General features: G+C 37.7%; 9 protein-coding genes across 9 annotated transcripts; 2 read left to right on the top strand and 7 right to left on the bottom strand.

The window, feature by feature from the left end:
- Nucleotides 1–480: 480 nt before the first annotated feature.
- On the bottom strand, nt 481–2,052 carry BDF20DRAFT_718506 (uncharacterized protein). Its single transcript, XM_053076110.1, has one exon. It carries the CDS (start codon nt 1,917–1,919, stop codon nt 663–665), a length of 1,257 nt encoding a protein of 418 aa, XP_052933823.1. The 5' UTR covers nt 1,920–2,052; the 3' UTR covers nt 481–662.
- An 80-nt stretch (nt 2,053–2,132) lies between these two features.
- Nucleotides 2,133–3,414, bottom strand: BDF20DRAFT_888245 (uncharacterized protein). The gene has a single exon (XM_053082062.1). The coding sequence runs from the start codon at nt 3,258–3,260 to the stop codon at nt 2,157–2,159; it is 1,104 nt and encodes a 367-aa protein (XP_052933822.1). The 5' UTR covers nt 3,261–3,414; the 3' UTR covers nt 2,133–2,156.
- Nucleotides 3,415–3,501: 87 nt separating this feature from the next.
- On the bottom strand, nt 3,502–5,487 carry BDF20DRAFT_718414 (uncharacterized protein). The gene is made up of 4 exons (XM_053076109.1): nt 4,384–5,487; nt 4,179–4,311; nt 3,851–4,085; nt 3,502–3,766 (listed from the first exon to the last, which is right to left on the bottom strand). The coding sequence occupies exons 1-4, from the start codon at nt 5,292–5,294 to the stop codon at nt 3,714–3,716; spliced, it is 1,332 nt and encodes a 443-aa protein (XP_052933821.1). The 5' UTR covers nt 5,295–5,487; the 3' UTR covers nt 3,502–3,713.
- A 193-nt stretch (nt 5,488–5,680) lies between these two features.
- On the bottom strand, nt 5,681–8,342 carry BDF20DRAFT_825223 (DNA replication licensing factor MCM7; the record flags this gene model as incomplete). The annotated part of the gene is made up of 6 exons (XM_053077955.1): nt 5,681–6,182; nt 6,254–7,534; nt 7,644–7,873; nt 7,952–8,011; nt 8,100–8,191; nt 8,288–8,342. 6 exons carry the CDS (start codon nt 8,340–8,342, stop codon nt 5,681–5,683), a joined length of 2,220 nt encoding a protein of 739 aa, XP_052933820.1.
- A 432-nt stretch (nt 8,343–8,774) lies between these two features.
- On the bottom strand, nt 8,775–10,173 carry BDF20DRAFT_1003216 (uncharacterized protein; the record flags this gene model as incomplete). Its single annotated transcript, XM_053074645.1, has 2 exons — nt 9,493–10,173; nt 8,775–9,403 (listed from the first exon to the last, which is right to left on the bottom strand). Exons 1-2 carry the CDS (start codon nt 10,055–10,057, stop codon nt 8,775–8,777), a joined length of 1,194 nt encoding a protein of 397 aa, XP_052933819.1. The 5' UTR covers nt 10,058–10,173.
- Nucleotides 10,174–10,740: 567 nt separating this feature from the next.
- Nucleotides 10,741–12,129, bottom strand: BDF20DRAFT_990248 (uncharacterized protein). Its single transcript, XM_053085316.1, has 4 exons — nt 11,711–12,129; nt 11,563–11,640; nt 11,313–11,448; nt 10,741–11,205 (listed from the first exon to the last, which is right to left on the bottom strand). Exons 1-4 carry the CDS (start codon nt 11,735–11,737, stop codon nt 11,108–11,110), a joined length of 339 nt encoding a protein of 112 aa, XP_052933818.1. The 5' UTR covers nt 11,738–12,129; the 3' UTR covers nt 10,741–11,107.
- Nucleotides 12,106–13,042, top strand: BDF20DRAFT_888222 (uncharacterized protein). The gene is made up of 2 exons (XM_053082061.1): nt 12,106–12,417; nt 12,494–13,042. Exon 2 carries the CDS (start codon nt 12,519–12,521, stop codon nt 12,828–12,830), a length of 312 nt encoding a protein of 103 aa, XP_052933817.1. The 5' UTR covers nt 12,106–12,417; nt 12,494–12,518; the 3' UTR covers nt 12,831–13,042.
- Nucleotides 13,043–13,520: 478 nt separating this feature from the next.
- Nucleotides 13,521–14,430, top strand: BDF20DRAFT_825516 (casein kinase II, regulatory subunit; the record flags this gene model as incomplete). The annotated part of the gene is made up of 3 exons (XM_053077985.1): nt 13,521–13,707; nt 13,830–13,942; nt 14,008–14,430. The coding sequence occupies 3 exons, from the start codon at nt 13,521–13,523 to the stop codon at nt 14,428–14,430; spliced, it is 723 nt and encodes a 240-aa protein (XP_052933816.1).
- A 368-nt stretch (nt 14,431–14,798) lies between these two features.
- On the bottom strand, nt 14,799–16,620 carry BDF20DRAFT_838314 (Alpha/Beta hydrolase protein; the record flags this gene model as incomplete). Its single annotated transcript, XM_053079147.1, has 7 exons — nt 14,799–14,924; nt 14,987–15,356; nt 15,426–15,512; nt 15,583–15,656; nt 15,780–15,983; nt 16,100–16,250; nt 16,343–16,620. 7 exons carry the CDS (start codon nt 16,618–16,620, stop codon nt 14,799–14,801), a joined length of 1,290 nt encoding a protein of 429 aa, XP_052933815.1.
- Between the last annotated feature and the right edge of the window lie 1,196 nt (nt 16,621–17,816).

The raw sequence follows: 17,816 nt of genomic DNA, 5'->3' as shown, positions 1-17,816 counted from the left end.
ACAACTACCAGAAATAGTTACAGATTGGAAAGGGTCAGTTTTGTTACGCATTTTCCTCTGACGAATTTATCATTCGTTCATTATAATCTACCTTCTGCAATGATGTCTTCTGTGGAACAGGTTGAATTTGACTTGACAGCGCTTCGGCTTACTTCCCACAGTAACAATAGTAGTAGTAATAGAAGGAGGAGGTGGTGGAGGATTAGGAGGAGGAAGAGGGGTTATAGCAGAAAACTCGCAATAATCGGCATCTTCATCTTTCACCCAGTTCCTCAAGTTCAGCTGGAACTCGTTTAATCGCAATTCTCTTGTCAAGTGGATCACATATTTATAACAAATAGCAGCTCCATCCGTGTGTCGGTCAGGGTTGTAATATTTTTGTAAATGCTACAGTTTTACCATAAAAGAGGAATACGTCAGAAGGGGGAAGGATGCAATTTTATACGAGTTATCAATGAAAAAGAAGTGCACTAGCAGCAGCGGCAGCAGTAGCATCATCAATATGGATATACACACACATATATATATATAAAGGAATGAAACGAAGGAATTTATATCTGTACAGAGTAATGTGTTCCAGCTGAGAGGAATGATGAGACGTCAAATCAGTTGGAAAAAGGGTGTTTATAACTGGTAAATGAAAGCTACCACTACTACCACTACTATAACCAAGGTCGATCCAAAATATCCATGCTACTACTACCACTACTACCGCTACCGTCACAACAATAATAATAATAGTTTACCTTTGGAAGCAATGCAGGTTCACTTGTTACGCAAACACCTGTAATTGTAACTTGTTCGGGATATCCTAAAGCGTCATAAGCCTGATTTTCAATGTCACCTGTACCCACCAAGTTACCTAGCCATTGACTCACGCCCCAACGAAATTTAGCCAAGCTATATTCAATTTTTGTTTGCCAAGAGGTCGACATAGCTGTGGCACTATGATTGCTTTGATTATGAGCTACCATAACGTTCACTGCTTCATTGCTTGCTGTATTTTTGTTATACTGGTAGTTGAAACGCGATGATTGCAGGTTAAGACCGAAGCAGTTGTCGTAGCTCGGTGAAGGACGATTTTGGATAAGTTGCGTTAATTTTTGTAGAATCTTGATTTGCGTTTCTAATAAGATAGTTTCATATTGTTTCTGTTGTCGTTTTGTATGGTTACTGCTTGAAAGATGGAGCAGTAGTTGTCGTGTGTTCTTATCCTCTTCATCCTCGTTTTCATCTCTTAACAATGTTGTCAATAAGACTTGTTGCTGGGCCAAGAGATATTTCCATTTATCCTCTCCTACTGCTTCTGTTGCTGTCGATAGAACCATTTGTCGTTGAAGACTGTTATCGTTTGTATCTGTCATGGTTTCAGCAATGAGTGCATTTTTCTTTTTCTTTTTGTGATGATGTACAACGGTTGGAATAGGTGAGGTAGGGCTTTGAGCTCCTCTTCTATTCAATGAAGAGGAAGAAGAATGGTTTTTGTTACTTATACTGGCTGATGCTGGTGTAGTGGACATAGTAGCAGCAGCAGTAGTATGTTTACGAGGGCGACTGCAGCTATTACTAGTATCACAACGACCATGACTGCTGCTGCTATCGCTATGAATAGTTGCAGTGGATGATGTTGTGGAAAATGATGTCGCAGCTACTTTATTTCCATGATTGGCGGTTCGTCTTCTATTATTAGTGGTTGTGGCTGTAGCTGAAACAGATGACCGCCTACTACTGCCACTACTATTTGAAGCACTGTTATGCGGTTGATGTTGGGATTGTGTAGTACTTGTAGTCGTTTCAGATGATGAAACTACCTTAACATTACGATTGCATGCAGCACAAATTGGACGTCGCATATAACTTGGCAAATTTTCCTCGTCACCTCCATTTTCTAGTCGACCTATAGAACCTCCTGTTACCATTGTTGCTGTTCCTGCCGTTCCTTCTTCTTCTTGGTGCTGGCCATAGTGATGGTGTGAGCGACATTGGTTAGCGTCGCATAGAGACTGGCAATAAGTATGATGCTATTGATCGTTAAATGGAAGAAACAAAAACATGCATTTTCATTTACTTTAATGAAATGTTTATATTTTCGCAAGGGCTCTTTTTTCCTTTTTTTTTTTCAAAAAAAAAATCCTATGTATATTTTTAAGCAGGTTCTAACGCCCTTGAAATCGTAAACTTACCTCATTGGTAGATATTGTAGCTGCATTGTTAGTGGTAGTAACCGTGGAAGCGGCAGAGGGTGATGTGTCAGGAGCAAAACAAGGAGGAGGAGTTTCAAAGGAACTGTTTTGTTGTTGAGGATGTCTTGCAGCTGTAAAGCAAGTTGCATTATCATATCCTTTTCCATTCGCTGTTGCTGTATGGTTAGGAAAACAAGGTGGACCTGGCTGGAGCTGGAGTGGATGCTGCTGCTGGCTTGGAATATTATGGCAAACAGGAAGATATTTATTATGGGATGGCTTTGTCATTGTTTGTTTGATTTTGTTAACGCCTATTGCTGCCTCGTATTCAAATGGAGACTGAGAATGGTCACAGTAGACTTTGTTCTTGGGGGCATTTACAATGGATCTACCGCTACCATGGCTACTGCTATTTTCCGTGGTATTACTGGAAGAAACATCAGAGAGAAAACAAGGGTCGTTCTTTGATGTTTGTTGTTGATGAGCACGCCGATATTGATAATGACCATTATAGCTACTCTTTAGAGTATGCAAAGCTGGCATTTTTGCCTGTTGTTGCTGTGACATATCCTGATTTGATTTTTTCCTTGAACATTGCATAAGTGGAGGTGAGGGCGAAGGAGAAACCGAAGATGCTCCCATATCCGTATGCTGTTGACGTTGTTGTTGTTGTTGTTGTTGTACGAGTGGCGTCCAGGAACTTCTTCTTTGTGAAAGAGTATTGTTATACGGATATAGATTCTTGTAATTGACTGGAATCAGCGACTGCCTCTTTGACAAACGTAATGAATTTCGTGTGGTATTTGTGTCATTGTAAGTAGGGGTTTGGGAACTAATAGGCGGTCGAACCATTTTCGCAAGACTCGAAGCAGTTCCTCTTGTGATCGATTCCTTTCTGTTTCGAATTCGACGAGCGATATTTTGTACGGTTGCAGTAGTAGTAGAAGAGGGAAGTTCTTGTATATCCTCACCATCAATCGTTGGTGGAGATGAATTGTTGTTGTTGGATGAAGAGGGAAAAGTGTAATTGTCCTCCTGATTTACTAGACTTGTAGTAACCTGTGGCTCTTCAAGCATGCTCTTTTTTCAATTTTTATACTCGGAAACAAAATAGTTTACACAATAGTATCTGAGAAGTTAGGGAAGAAAGAAAGAAGGGGGGAGTAGAAATGATAAACACAAAGAGAGACTTAAATGCATCTGCGTCAGGAAAGAAACACTTTTTTTTTTTTTTTTTTTTTTTTTTTGCCCCTTTTCTGTCGCTGCCACTGCTGCCTGCTGCCTGCTGCTGCTGCTTCACAAACGACATGTTCAGTAACAATTATAAGCTCAAACATAATCCGACTAACGTTTCCTTATGAGGGTTTGATTGACCTTGACCTTTAAGGTTTGTTGTAACACTCAATGTCACATAAATTGCATAATTGACTTTTTGCACCGTACGCAAAAACTATAAAATAATCCCTGAAGACATAACTTGTACATATTTCAACGCGCTTGAGCCTCCTCTTCTCCATTAAACACAGTACTTCATTTGCAAAAGCATAAATAATATATGGCAAGAAGTAATCCCGAAAAAGCAACTATATAAGGAAGGAATGGTTCGAAAATGTTAACGCGTCAATCATCTGTTTCAAAGGCTTTATAATTTTATTTGGACTCCTCACCGAAAGAATGCAGCCTCCATCGTCGCCTTTTCAATCCACTTTCATGCAGCAACTGTACCTTGATTTGCAGTTGGCTTAGTCGGTCTGTAGCAAAATTTTGCAAGACTTCATTTTTCAAGTACAAGCCTCGATGCGTTAAATAGGCTTCTTTCAACCGCTGCCGCTCAGATTCAGGTAAATTACGCTTAAGGTACTGTGCCTCATCTCTCTTATCACTTACTAAATTAATTGTGCCCTTTTCAAGTGAAACAGTGAAGAAAACAACGGTTTGCTTGAGAGTGTTGTACTCAACAAAATATGTAAAATATAATCAAAGTTCGAAGCCTACCCTAATATTGTCGCCCAAAACCATTAATTTTGATTCGTACTCAAGTATGAATGATTTGTTCTGATCTATTTGCTTATACAACAAGTTAATTTCGTCAAGAATCGCATTAATATAGTCGACGACTCTGGATGCACTGATTGAAAAAAGGGAATGTGAGCTAAAGATGAATGAACAGATAATGTTCATGAGGCAAAGTTGATAGTACCTCTTGTATAAAGGAACGAAATTTTGGTGATTGTCCAACTGTTTTTTGTCTTGGCGGTATGAATGTTTACATTCTCTTATCAAAATCCAGTTTTTGGGGATCTCAAATGCCAGCACATCTCGTCTGATTTTCATCAACCCCTCCTTATCCATTATGAAACCATCCTCTTCTAGATAAGGTGATTCCCTTTTGGTTATTGAAGCATTACTGTATTTCAATTTCCATCCAAAATTTCTTTCGTTGAGTAACCGCAGGCGTTTGGTTGCTTGCGAATGAAAGGATATGTTAGAGACTGACAGCATGGACGATGAAGCAGGAGAGGATGGCTCGGTCTTATATGCCTTTCTACTATGTCTGCTATCACTACTGCAGTAGTGTTTATTGAATTTTTTGGAGCACTTTCGATTATTTGATCGTGCGCTAATGGCGTAAAATAGGCCTTCACGAAAATTACCATATGTTTTTACTGAATTAGTACTCTGTGTTGTAGTTGGTGTCTTTTGAAAATCCGGCGAATCATGATCTTCAGATCGTTTTTCAAAGACATCACTTATTGCTGATATGTTTTTGTCTATAATCGATAGCTCAACGCTATCGATGCATTCCTTGATGGCATTGTCCAAATTGTCGTGGTATCGACTACTTACGTGCCAAAATGATGAATGTGCTCCGAAAAAGTGATGTCGCTTAACTATTTTCATCTTGTCTCTTAACTTTTCAATAACTCTGAACTTTTTTGAAATCGGCAAGGTTGTTCCTTGTTGCGGTGCAACATTGTCATGTTCTTCTAGTTGTCGATGGTGCTGATCAAAACCAATCTTAGATACTATGTCTACTGTATTTATCGAGTTAATTAAACTGTCTTCACTAGTATAGTTACTAACGGAAATTGATGATGCTGAATCCGACATAGGGAAATAGAGAAGACAGGGTTAAAAAGGAAGAAGAAAAGATAGAATTACAGAATGGCCTAGATCAAACTACTTATATCGGAGTTGCCTAGACTAATAGAAGGGAGAAATGAAATATGTGGGGAAACAAATATGAAATTTACCTAGGCGTTACTCCACTTGCTAAAGCAAGCTTGTCAGGAAAATCTGCTTCATTACAGAGGACCAATGGCTGATGATACGGAACAATATGCAAAAACACAGAGAAGACTATTTGAATATTATTGAATGATTTATTATGGACGGTAAGAAAGAAAGGCGAGAAAAAATCAGAAAATGGTTCAAAATAAGATGATATGTATTAAAGGAAGCTTGTATAGATGGATGAATAAACATAATAGTTTAATTTATTGGATAACGACTAATTGATTGTCTGACACTTGCCATACTTCAAGATCAACATATTCTCGAATAGCTTCTTGTAGATGGGTTTCTGTATAACCTCTAGAGGCTACACGTTGTTTAACGGTAGTCAATTGAAGAGGATTACCGAATTGAGCATGTAATTCTTTGACAATGTTGAAAATGCCTGACATAGGACTTCTGTCGGTACGACCGTCGCGTCTCTGTGATTCGTTGTCAAAGAGAGAGGCCTTAGACACATCAATTAAACGAATAGCTTCATCAACATCAGTCTGCTCGACATAATCAGATAAACGAATACGAGCCATAGCTTGCGCCATACGAATGATACCCAGAAGAGTACGAGCAGAAGCATAAGTGAATTGTCTTTCACGAACTTCATCTAATTTGTATTGACGTCGTAAGTCGACGTAAACATTAGATATATATTCTGCAACATCTGGCTTAAGAACAGGACGTTTTGTTCTAGCGTGCGCCACATAATGTCTATATTGCGTATAATCCAAGAACTTTAGTCTAAGCAGATAGTTATCACAACAAAACCCATTTTCACTTACCTAATCATGTGAGGTTCTAATGCATCAATATCCATCTGAGGTGGTTTGTTGTGGGTATGAACGTATGTAACGTGTTCGGCCAGAAGACGATCCATGTCGTCTGAGGGTTTATCAAGGATCAAGTAAAGAATATCGAAACGTGACAGTAAGGCCGCTGGTAAGTTAATATTTTGCGTAGGCGAAAGACGGGTATTATAGCGACCTAATAAAGGATTGGCGGCAGCTAAGATGGAAGCACGAGCATTGAGTGTGGTGTTGATACCAGCTTTAGAAATACTGATAGTTTGCTGTTCCATAACTTCGTGAATTGCTGTTCTATCTGTTTCATCCATCTTATCAAATTCATCAATACAACATATACCATTATCAGCTAAAACAAGTGCACCACCTTCCAAGATCATTTCGTCGGTGATGGGATCTCTCATAACGGCGGCTGTCAAACCTACACCTGATGAACCACGACCTGTGGTGTATACACCGCGAGGTGCAACTTTGGCGATGAATTTAAGAAGCTGCGATTTGGCAACACCTGGATCACCCATTAAGCAAATATTGATATCACCACGAATTTTCATGCCATCACCCACTGTTTTATGAACACCTCCAACTAAAAGCAACAATAATACTTTCTTTACGTCGTCATGTCCGTAAATTTCTGGAGCAATGCTGCGTGCTAGACGGTTGTAGACATTAGGATCTGACTTCAATTGTTCCACTATTTCTTCATCCTCTGGTGTCATCTCTATTTCGTCATATTGCTTTTTCAAACGATGTACGTGCTGAACTTCCATGTAAGTATCTGTAAGCAAACCAGCACGCAAGGCTCTGAATCCCGTATAAGGCATAGGTAAGTATACACCACTGACATTGGCTACATCACCGGGCTTTAACTGACGGCATACAGCACCGTAAAGATGTAATTTCATGGTTCGGGGAATGTGTCCCACGGGCACTTGATCCGTCAATTCTTGCAGCTTCACTTCTTGGAAGGCTAAGAATTTAGAAGCTCTGGTATGCATATATAGCTTTCCCTTTACAGCATTATCTTTACATTCGGCAGAAGGACATTCGACAAGAGGAGTGAACTGTCTTTGTTTGATCTCTTGAAAAATTTCCGAACCACATGATTCACAAGTGTAAGTATTCACTTGGAGGAATGGCTTCACATCAGATACACGAGTAACAATACCACGAACAGTTACCAGTTTACCGAGTAGGCTGCCATTGGTTTGACGAACCGAAAGTGCGACATCGTCACTTAATGGTTTAAAGAATACCTCACTATAAATCGAAGAAAGCGTAGTGTTTTGTTGGTGAATAAATAAAGTATGCGTCGTCAATTTTTTCACAAAAAAAAAGTTGCTGCAGATATGCGCATGTTAATATTTACAATCGACGTGTCAAGGCAGCAGGGAACTTCTCCTCATTCTCATTAGTTCGTCTGGTATCATGAGCAATTCTTTGGTGAATAATAACATCTAGTACACTATCATTGTAGCTGAGTTCAGGGTTTCTGGTAACTTTTGTAGTCAATAATTCATCAATGACAAGAGCGGCGAGTTCAAGATAGTGCTTTGTGTTGTTTCTGATGTGGGATAAAAGATCATTATTATCATCAAACTACATTGATGCTGAAGTATAAGTAAAACAATCGCCTATATCTGATCTTCCTAACTATATTTTTTTAAGACTCTGTACCTTTTTGATATCATCTAATTCAATCGTGATAACTGTATTTTCTCTATCAACGATTTTTTGCTAGTAGAGTTATGGCAAATTGTGAAGCAGTGGTTAACCATCAGCTGTGTTGTTGAAATTTGCTTATACAGTTCGTTTTTTTTTTTACCAATAAAACATCATATTTTAAGACATCTTCCTCTTCACCCATTTCAGTTGTTACTTTTTCCTTATACTGAGTCAGGAATGAACGTAACTTCTCTATTTTTACAATAATTAAAGGGTTAGATTAAGATTAGCTTTGGCCGATTAAGATAACGTTGGTACGCGAAATAACAGATTATCTTGAACATTTACCCTTGTCTTCACCGTAGGCGACATTATTAATTGTAACTGGGATGAGCGAAGCCATTTATGTAATTTTAAAGGAAGAGGATAAACACAGGAAAAGTTAACAACGAACGCAATCGGCTTTCTTTTCAAAAATTTTTGCGTGATTTGGATTTGGTCAAATTTTTTTGACATCGCGCGTCTTGTCGCTTATGGCGCGACCCAAACGGCAAATACGACTGATGCTGATTCTGAATTTTACATTTGAAAAAAGGTACAAAAACGAACATGTCCCTGAAAAAAAAAAAAAAAAAAAAGGTGACAGAGTCTTTCGACTAGGCACTCTAAGCTCGCCACAGCGATATCAACGCTCTCTCAATAATTTATTGCGTGAGTTCAATATGAACGTGGGCCCATCAATATCAGTTTGGCACATAGCATAGGTTATAAAAGAAAATATGATGTAATAACAAGTAGCTAGCTACTGTTCGATAGTTTCATATTTCCTTTTTCTTCATTGTTTTTGAAGATTGTCAACTTGGAATTGTTCAAGAAACGCTTCAAGTTCTTGTTTTACCATTCTACTGGCCTCATCAACAGATATTCCTGCTTTGATATATCCTAATCGACGTGACTGAATTTCTAGAACGCCTTTGGCTTTTAATAGCTGTTGTTGTTCTTCGAAAGTGTTAGTTACACAATTGTCCGTCGTTATTGCTAATGATAGTAGCTTTCCAGTAACTTCAATTAACTTTTTGAAAATTTCGTTAGCACTCATTTCAGTTGCAGTACTTGTTGTGGATTGAGACGATGCATTGCTTCCTCCTCCAATTATCACTTGTTCTTGAGCAGGAAGCAAGGCTGCGGCTAATTTTCCTTCTTCTTCATTCGGCGATTTACGGTGCGCTTCGTTTGTTGCTTGAGGTATGGTGGATGAAGTGGTCACAACAGTATCAAGCGGCATGACCGGTAATTTAGATGTTTGTTGTTTGGTCTTATCGATCGCTGGTTGTATTTGGAGTGGTTCTGTAGCGCGAGGTGCAAAATCAGCATGCTCCTTGTCAGCACGTTTGTCTTTCACTGTCGGTTCTCCAAGATATTTTTCAAAAACTTTAAACTTTGGACAGATTGTATCAATATAATCTGTTTAACAGTAATTGATCAAATTGCTCATGTATCATAAGCCTTGAATTGCGACAATAACCATATATGTAATCTAGCCGTAAACTTACCTTCAAATTGCTCTTCAGTTAGTAAATTCTTTTTATCTTCTTCTGCTACTGTCCTATGTGCCTCAGTATAAGCAAATACGTATGTTTTGTAAACGGCATCAATACGCATTCTTAAATCATCGGCTGTACGGGTTTCTACACCTCTGTCACGAAAATACTTCAAACACCGTTGAGCCAATTTATATTTGTAATCGTTTTTGCGAGTTCCTTTGGATTCATCTTTATTTAATTCTTGAAATGCTTTCAGCTCTTTACCATCCTTACTTAAGAGAAATTCGACAAGACGATCTTGGGAAGATAAACCATCCGTAGATTCTTCATCAACTTTAGCCCATTTTTTCGATATACGTCTTTTAGTGGGATGTGCAGAGGAGGATGCGCCGGCTATATTTTGTCCTTGCTGTTGTACTTCTTGCTCTGGAATGATATGCGATGGGAGTTGGCGATTTGCTGTCGATGGCTGCCGTACAAAATAGTGCCGTGAGGACAAAGCATGGCGCCTGGAAGGCGGAAAATTCTTGTGTTGCTTACTTGTGCTGTGTGGACTGTGGACGTTACCTACCATCGGTTATAAATCATATTTCTGAAATAGCATATATTTTCAGCAAAGGAAGAAAAAGTATGATTGTTTATATCTACTACAAGAACATTTTTTCCAATAAAAAAAGAAGTGATTAAATGATGCCTATTATTATTGGAGAATCGAAAGCAGGTTCCTGCAGATTTTGTTTTAAGATTATGAGCATTCTTCTTCCGTAAATGGAAGGGTTCGATCAATGTTTAATATCAGGCATAGGGTTCAAGACAGAGGCTTTTTGATGCCCCACAAAAATTATTCATCACTGAAGTTGAACTGAAATTAGGGCTTCAATGAACAGCAGTTTGGCTCCCAGCTATATATTGTTCCTTTATTTTTGCTTCCTTCTGCTCGTTTGATTTTATGTAAGCTAGCCTCTCTAACTCAACTCGACTAGATTACTGGAGCTGAAATACATGTCCTGTACACTTCGTTGAAAGAATGCCAATCAAGCTTGCCTTGTCAAAAAAAAAACAAAAAAAACAAAAAACAAACAAACGCTTGGATAATTTCCTCGTAAACCACTGTTGCAAATAACCATAGTTTGCTAGATTAGAGCTAAATAATAGTAGGCAGTAGAGCCGCATACTTTCTAATGGAGCCGAAGACTGACTCACAGTTATAGAAAAGCAATGCTAGAAAAGTTTCAAATCAATAGCTAGCAGTAAAAGGCACGTTGTATTGCATTTTATAAGGATGTTAGAGGCAGCAAATGTAGTTGGCTTTTTATGATAGCTCAGCAAACAAATCTTATACATTGAAAAGAATCCGAGTGAGTGACAGAAGCAAAGGCATCTTCGAACAATGACTTGTATACTTTCTTTAACTATTGCTTAATTGCTTCTGATCTATTTTTTGCTTCTTCTAAACAGTTAATTCTTTAGAGTAGAATGATGGAAGTAAGACTCTTCCGTAAGATATCCAAGTTGATATGATTATCATCCACAAAAGGGTATGCAAGCCATTATTTTTGTCGTTATCGACGTTTATTGGGCTTGCCAGTGGTGTTGAAGAAAAAGAAGTTGATAAAGTTGATAGTCATGACCTCTTAGTAGTTACCGACGCGAGCGTCGTTGTTACAGCAGTTTCTGTTCGATCTACTTCAATATTCGTGGCAAGTGACATATTTCTTTTGCCTATAATGATGAATTACAAGGAAACAAAAAGCAGAAAATAAAAAAAGAATATCTTTATCTATAAGAGAATGTTTTAATGGCCCATCTAAAGAGTTAGAGGAATTAACCAAGGGGATCTAGACCCTTTTCTGTAAAGGTCTTGGTAGCTTTTTGCTCCCACAAAGGTGTTTTAAGCTCATCAAATCCATTGAAGGACCAAATTGACAAAAACGATACAAGCAACAGAGATAACAATCCAATGACCTGATTTTTCGTAGAGTTCATGTGTTTTATATGCTTGGTTAGAAACCTATAACAGAGGGCATAGCCAAAGTTACATCACTGGTCTCAGTCGATACATTCAGTCATTAGTTTTACCAAATAGCTGTCTACATGATCTTGATTACAGTTGCTGTAAATTCTGATCCTGTTCGTGTCCCGCTTCTTACAGATCCACTAGTCGAAGTAACTTAGTTTTAGATTCTGATGTTGTAATTTCGATCAACTAATGTTCTTCTTTGCTTACTTGTTTGACACTTTGCACGTTGTCCATCTTGGCCAATTCTCCAAATAAAGGCAAACTTGAAAAAGAAAAATCCGAAAAGGAAAGTCCTTCTCAGTGAAATAAAAGCAGTGAAATGCATGCTTAGGAGATACCAGCTTATTCTATATACTTCCTCGAGGTTGAAAAGCTCTATAGCACACTAATAAAACTGCCGCGAGTCAATACTATTTGTAACACGTTCAAACAACTCGACTGCTATTGTTTGCGATGTCTTTGCACTGCTGATTTTTCTGAAAATACTAATAGCGAGCAATCTTTGCTATTTCTGTGTAAATCAATAACAAATATTTAAAGCTTTTCTACAATTTCTTATTTGAAGATATAATACTGATGTGGCCTTAATGAGATACAAAGACGATGTAAGGCAATGCTTGTTTATTGTAGACAAATATGAAAGAAAGGAAATCTCCGATGCTTCCTCAATATTGGTTAATTCATGCGAAACGCAATACATTTCCTTCATATTCTTCTGTTGAATTTCTCTCACAACCACCCCTACACTTTTTCAGTGTCTTCTCTTCTATAAATTATGGCAGGTAATTGACATTGGATAGCTGTAGAGTATTTTAGAATAATAAAATGTAACGATATTTCTTTTTCAGTAATAATAAAGCGCTCTTCGCCAGACGACTTTGACTGGCCTGCAACTATACTTCTTGTAAGCGCCTCTATATAAGCAGAAAGAAGAACATCAATTGCAACAGCAACCTTCAACAAACTTATATCATATAAATCATAGTATACCATTATAGTCTTACTCGGCATCGGAATGTGCTTTTGCCTTAGACGAGCTAATCGTCTGATACCCAATCGATTCAGTTTTCCGTTGGTCGAAAGAGCCTTTTCAAGGCAACCAGCAAGAGGCTTTTACGACCTTGGATCTGAAGAAGAAGAAGCAGGCTTACTTAATAGCTATTCTGATTCTGATACTGAGCATAACATGGAAGATGCAGAGTTGATTGACAATCAAAATGCGCTTCAAATAACTTCTGAATCAACCGATGAAGGCGCACGGCGTTCAAAGTCACAAGCAAGCGAGGAAGAAGAAGAAGAAGAGTTTAGTGAATTACAATCTCACTAGTATATTTGGCATATTAAATGATACGCTATAGGAAAAGCTGTTACTGATAATAATGAAATAAACACTGCATGAAAGGCTTTAAGTATGAGTAGATTTGGGCGGAAAGTTAAAACAAAAATTATAAGTTGATGTCAGCTGTGTGTGCGGTCAGCAGCCACGGAAATTCCTGGTGGCTTGCCTATGAAGCCCTCAAAGATAAAAGAGAGTGTCAGAAGCGGACAAATGAACTTGCACCGGAAAAAAAGAGCTAATAAGGGTGGACTATCCCATTCTCTCTTTTTTTTTTTTATCTTTTCTTTTGAATAAATCCACGTATTTGGACACGCATAAGGCTTTTTTCCAAACTGAAAAGGTAAGCATATCTGCAATGTAGTATTCTTTTTTTGTTCTCACTGGCTAGCAGATTGCTATGTGTGGAAACATTCATGTTTTGCTGATTTTTATGGGATGAAAGTCATTCGTTCATTGTTTCGTCGTCAACTCATCATCTCTTGACTTTTATTGCCCATAATAGAGCAAAGGATAAAATACGGGACTTCACAGAGTCACAAACAGAAGAAAAACGACAGAAAAGTAAGCTTTTAAGAACAAAGATTTAACAGCATCGATAGTGCTGTGGAAAAATTTCTTCTAACAGTTATTTTGTTATCTTGTATTCACCGTTAATCTTCGCAATCTGTAGTGGATGACATGAGCAGTGGATCTGAAAGCGAATACGCTAAATATTGGATAGATTGGTTTTTAGAAACCAAAGGAAACGAATATTTTTGTGAGGTGGATGAAGAATATATCCTCGATCGTTTCAATTTGACGGGCCTGAATTTAGAAGTACAACAATATTACAATGAAGCATTAGATATGATCACAGACAGCTTAGGTAAGTTGCAGGAAGGGAAAAAAAAAAAAAAAGAAAAAAAAAGCATAACTTGCAATAAGTGATTTTGGAATAGAGAGCTGTTTTGCTAATTGATAAGGTGCTTTGAACACTGCAATTTTTAGATGAGGATAAATATGATGAGAGAACAAGAGATATAATCGAAAGAAATGCACGACATTTATACGGGTTGATTCACGCTCGTTTCATTATAACGACTCGTGGTTTAGCAAAGATGGTAAGAGGATGAAGTTTGATTATATTAAAGGAGAACGCCTCATTAACTGTCAGTTCAAATCTTAGCTTGACAAATATAAGAAATCAGAATTTGGTCGTTGTCCTAGAGTTCTTTGTAATATGCAATCGCTACTTCCCGTTGGTCTTTCTGATCAACCAGTCACTAAGACGGTGAAACTTTATTGTCCCCGTTGTGAAGACATCTATAATCCTAAATCAACTCGTCATTCTTCTATCGATGGTGCTTATTTTGGTACATCCTTCCCTCACATGCTATTCCAAGTTCATCCCAATTATTTACCTACCAAGTCCATCGAAAGATATGAACCAAGAATTTTTGGATTCAAGATTCACCAAATTGCAGAACAGCATAGATGGCAGGACCGTGCTAGAGAAGAATATGAACAGAAATTATTGCGAGAAAAAGAGGAGCAGCAGCAGCAACAATCGAACGCAACATCATCCACCACTACAAATCGTATGCAATAACCTTTTCATGTTTCCCTCAGATTGATGACAGTTGTAGCAAGTTATTATTGCTAATTGATCAGCTATAAAAATGTGTAAAAAAGAAATCAGAAATACCTTCCATTCCAATGTAATCCTCAAATTCTATTGTATTCTTTCAGATTTTTAAACGTCTTTGTAAACTACAAAATCGTTGAATAAATTCATCATCATGTTCCTCATTGTATTTGATACGAAGTCTAGAGTGTCTTATACACAATGTCAAGATATCAATTAATAAGAAGGATGTTCGTTTATACGCTACAAATGGTTCGCACGATCAATATCAACTTAGAGTCAACTAATAATACATGCTTTATTTTGAATAACACTGAGGTATAGTTTTTTAGTCAAGATTTCATTAAGGGAGGTATCTTTGAAGGCAACGGAGGGAAGCGGATTTGTCTGATTGATTTCGCACTACGCATAACAACACTGGTATCTAACTTCTTGCTGTCCTTGCGTGGATCGTTAGCCTAAACGATTATTCTGATTTAGCCCGCACATCAATTTAAGTATACATAATTGATTTCTTTACCTGGAACATGGCAACGACAAATTCGGCGATGGGCTTGTCTATCCATCGAGAAGGGCGGTAAGAGTATTCGAACCAACCGATATGTCCACCGTGCCTTGTGGCCGCTAGAATAATATATGGATTCACTTTAATTTCATCTACAGGAATACTAGAAGCAACGGCAACAGGATCATCCAAAGCATTGATGCACAGTAGTGGAATACGGACATATTCAATGACACGAGCACAACTACCATCGCGGTAGTAGTTGTTCACAGTAGAGTAATTAGACATCTTTTTCGTACAGGCATCATCATATTCACGAATACTCCTCGCTGATAATACTTCGTCAATATCAATATCGCCACGAGTAAGCATAATATCCTTATTTCTGTTCAAAAGGAAGAGTGTTAACATATTAATGTGAATACGACAGCGAAAATAAGGCTATCATTCTCACCTCAAAAAGATATTCTTAAGATTTTTTGCCATATGCTGTGAGTATACCTTGCGAGTGAAATAACCTTGATCTAACACGTTGCCCGTGCTATATATAAATACATGAACAATGAGCATCCTTACTATACATCTGTCTCTATTAAAATGCTGCATCCTACTTTAACAAATCAAACGGGTTACCAATGGATACTGCGGCAATCAATGGTGTCTTTTCTTGTTCTTCTCCTAGGTACTAAACATTTGTATACAAAAACGTCGCATGTTTGCATTCAGTATCTTCTTATTTCTTCCAGCTTTTTTCCAAGGAAAAAATCGAAAGACTACTGCTTTCTTTTCTTAACATAATAATAGCTACCTTCACAAGAATGTTTGAACCTAATGAATATCCTATACCAATAAGAGGAGTATCATCGCCCACTTGTTTTTGAATATGACGAAGGGCATCTCTAAGATCGCTTGTAATTGAAGCATTGAATATCTGAGGCGTACTAATATTCGTAAAGCCACAGCCTCTCGCGTTATACACTACTGCCCTATAATTGATAGGTGGTCTTGTAAGCTAAAAATAGTTTAATGCAGAATGAAGTATGAATATATGGAATATCATCGCGGCTCTACATTATCTTTCTGTTCTTTCATTAGTAATCGCACTGTTAAATAGCGCTATGCACCTACCAGTTGAAGCAAGCCGCGAATATAGTTTTCATGGCTTCCACCTGTTAAACCATGAAGTATCACTAGCGTAGGTGTTCCGGCAGGTAATGGCTCCAGTGGTACTGCCCAATCAAGAGACGCAACACCGCCATCTTTAAATTCCAGCATTTGCCTTTTTATCAGTACGGAAATATTGCCAAATATTGAATTGAATTTTCCATGTCTTATGGTACACTTTTGTTTCAAAACGTCGCAAAGTCTTACCTTTCATATGTTATATCATTTTTCGTATCGGAGCTGTCGTAAAATGAGGCATAGATCGTCTGTAGATGCTTTGACCTTAAGTAAGGCGTAGGGGTATAATGTGCTTTTGGGCCGAATAAAGATCGGCATGTTTGTGCCAAGTATTCATGAAACGGTACACTGATATTGTTAGCATATTTGATGGTAATTGGTACGGTCTCTGGGTGATGAATAATCTTGATATTTTTGATATTCTGCTTGTCAGGAGTGTAACTCTCATTGCTTTTAATGCTGCTCATACTATATCTATTTCTCTTCTACAATTATAGACTGTCACTGTATGTCGTGCACAAAGATGGGAGAGTCAACAGGCAAAAACAATAAATCAGATTCGTATATAATGATTGTTAAAGAAAATTTGGAAGATATCCTTTGTTTGTGATATGAAAGATGAGACGAGGTCAAAAAGTGTACAAGGAAAAAGGGGTATTTATATATCTGTCCACATTCAAACTTTTTTTTTGATTTTTGTCGGTCGATACTTCCGCAGGTCTTAAACATAAAATACAGATATTAGTGTAAGACGACCCTTATTTCTTCCCTTAACATTCATAATGTACGTTGATTTCTTTTCCCGAATTGATTATTCGAAAAGTGAAGTTACAGTTGCTAGACGTCAGTATCTAATTTTCAACTGTGCTAGTATGACCTAAGCATATGTACAGCGTTTCTTTGATATCATATTAACAGGGCATCCAGGAGCAGCTTCCCTTTCCGCTCTAACGGGTAAAAATGGCACCATGATGAATTTCAAGGAAAAGTTACAGAAACTGAATCTTCGGTTTCAGGTTACTGAAATATTTCTTTTTTTTTTCCATGTTTAATAGGCATAGCCATAATAGTACTACTAACCCCTTTGAAAGCCTTGAAAAAAGGGTTTTATAACGAAGAATCAACCATCATTTGAATGCAAATTCATCAGGTACAAGAAAATGTATGCCCAAATTCTTTTCAATGTTTAACTGGTGAACCTGCACCAAATTATTTGAATGGCTGACCTTGAACAATTATGTAATCAAAGTTGGCAAGGTTTCTATCAGACGTTTTCTTTACTCGCTGACTGTTTAATGGTCTCAAATACGCCACAACATCTATTGCCATACAGTTGATCTCTTTGGGTCTTATGCGTTTTTACTGTGCTCTCAGAGTCACTAAGTATTGTTATTCTGTAAAGGATCATTCAAATCGAGCCACCTGGAATGTTCTGTACATCATTGAATCCCTTCAACATCACTTATGATGCTTTATAACCGAACGCACCTTTTTCAAAGATCATATGTACAGAACAAATAATTTTTTTCTGGTAAAGTAGTCCTGCAAAGCATGAACATCATCTATATTAAAAAGAAAACACAATTGAGATCGGCAGGTTTCGGATAAACAATGGAATTTCTTCCATTCCTTTTTGTTTTCTGTACAAGCTAATGAATGCAGC

This window comes from Mycotypha africana (assembly GCF_025528875.1).
Source record: "Mycotypha africana strain NRRL 2978 chromosome Unknown BDF20scaffold_9, whole genome shotgun sequence".
NCBI lineage: Eukaryota > Fungi > Mucoromycota > Mucoromycetes > Mucorales > Mycotyphaceae > Mycotypha > Mycotypha africana.
This window is presented reverse-complemented; position numbering and strand designations above follow the sequence as displayed.

Bases quoted from the DNA above. Each gene is read 5' to 3' on its own strand.
- BDF20DRAFT_888245 (XM_053082062.1), bottom strand. From the start codon at position 3,260: ATGCTTGAAGAGCCACAGGTTACTACAAGTCTAGTAAATCAGGAGGAC.
- BDF20DRAFT_718506 (XM_053076110.1), bottom strand. From the start codon at position 1,919: ATGGTAACAGGAGGTTCTATAGGTCGACTAGAAAATGGAGGTGACGAG.
- BDF20DRAFT_888222 (XM_053082061.1), top strand. From the start codon at position 12,519: ATGTGCTTTTGCCTTAGACGAGCTAATCGTCTGATACCCAATCGATTC.
- BDF20DRAFT_990248 (XM_053085316.1), bottom strand. From the start codon at position 11,737: ATGGACAACGTGCAAAGTGTCAAACAA. The intron at 11,641-11,710 runs GTAAGCAAAGAA...TACTTCGACTAG, and splicing joins ACGTGCAAAGTGTCAAACAA to TGGATCTGTAAGAAGCGGGA. The intron at 11,206-11,312 runs GTTAATTCCTCT...TCATCATTATAG, and splicing joins AAAGGGTCTAGATCCCCTTG to GCAAAAGAAATATGTCACTT.
- BDF20DRAFT_718414 (XM_053076109.1), bottom strand. From the start codon at position 5,294: ATGTCGGATTCAGCATCATCAATTTCCGTTAGTAACTATACTAGTGAA. The intron at 4,086-4,178 runs GTAGGCTTCGAA...TCACTTGAAAAG, and splicing joins TTTTGGGCGACAATATTAGG to GGCACAATTAATTTAGTAAG. The intron at 3,767-3,850 runs GTGAGGAGTCCA...TTCCTTATATAG, and splicing joins ATGGAGGCTGCATTCTTTCG to TTGCTTTTTCGGGATTACTT.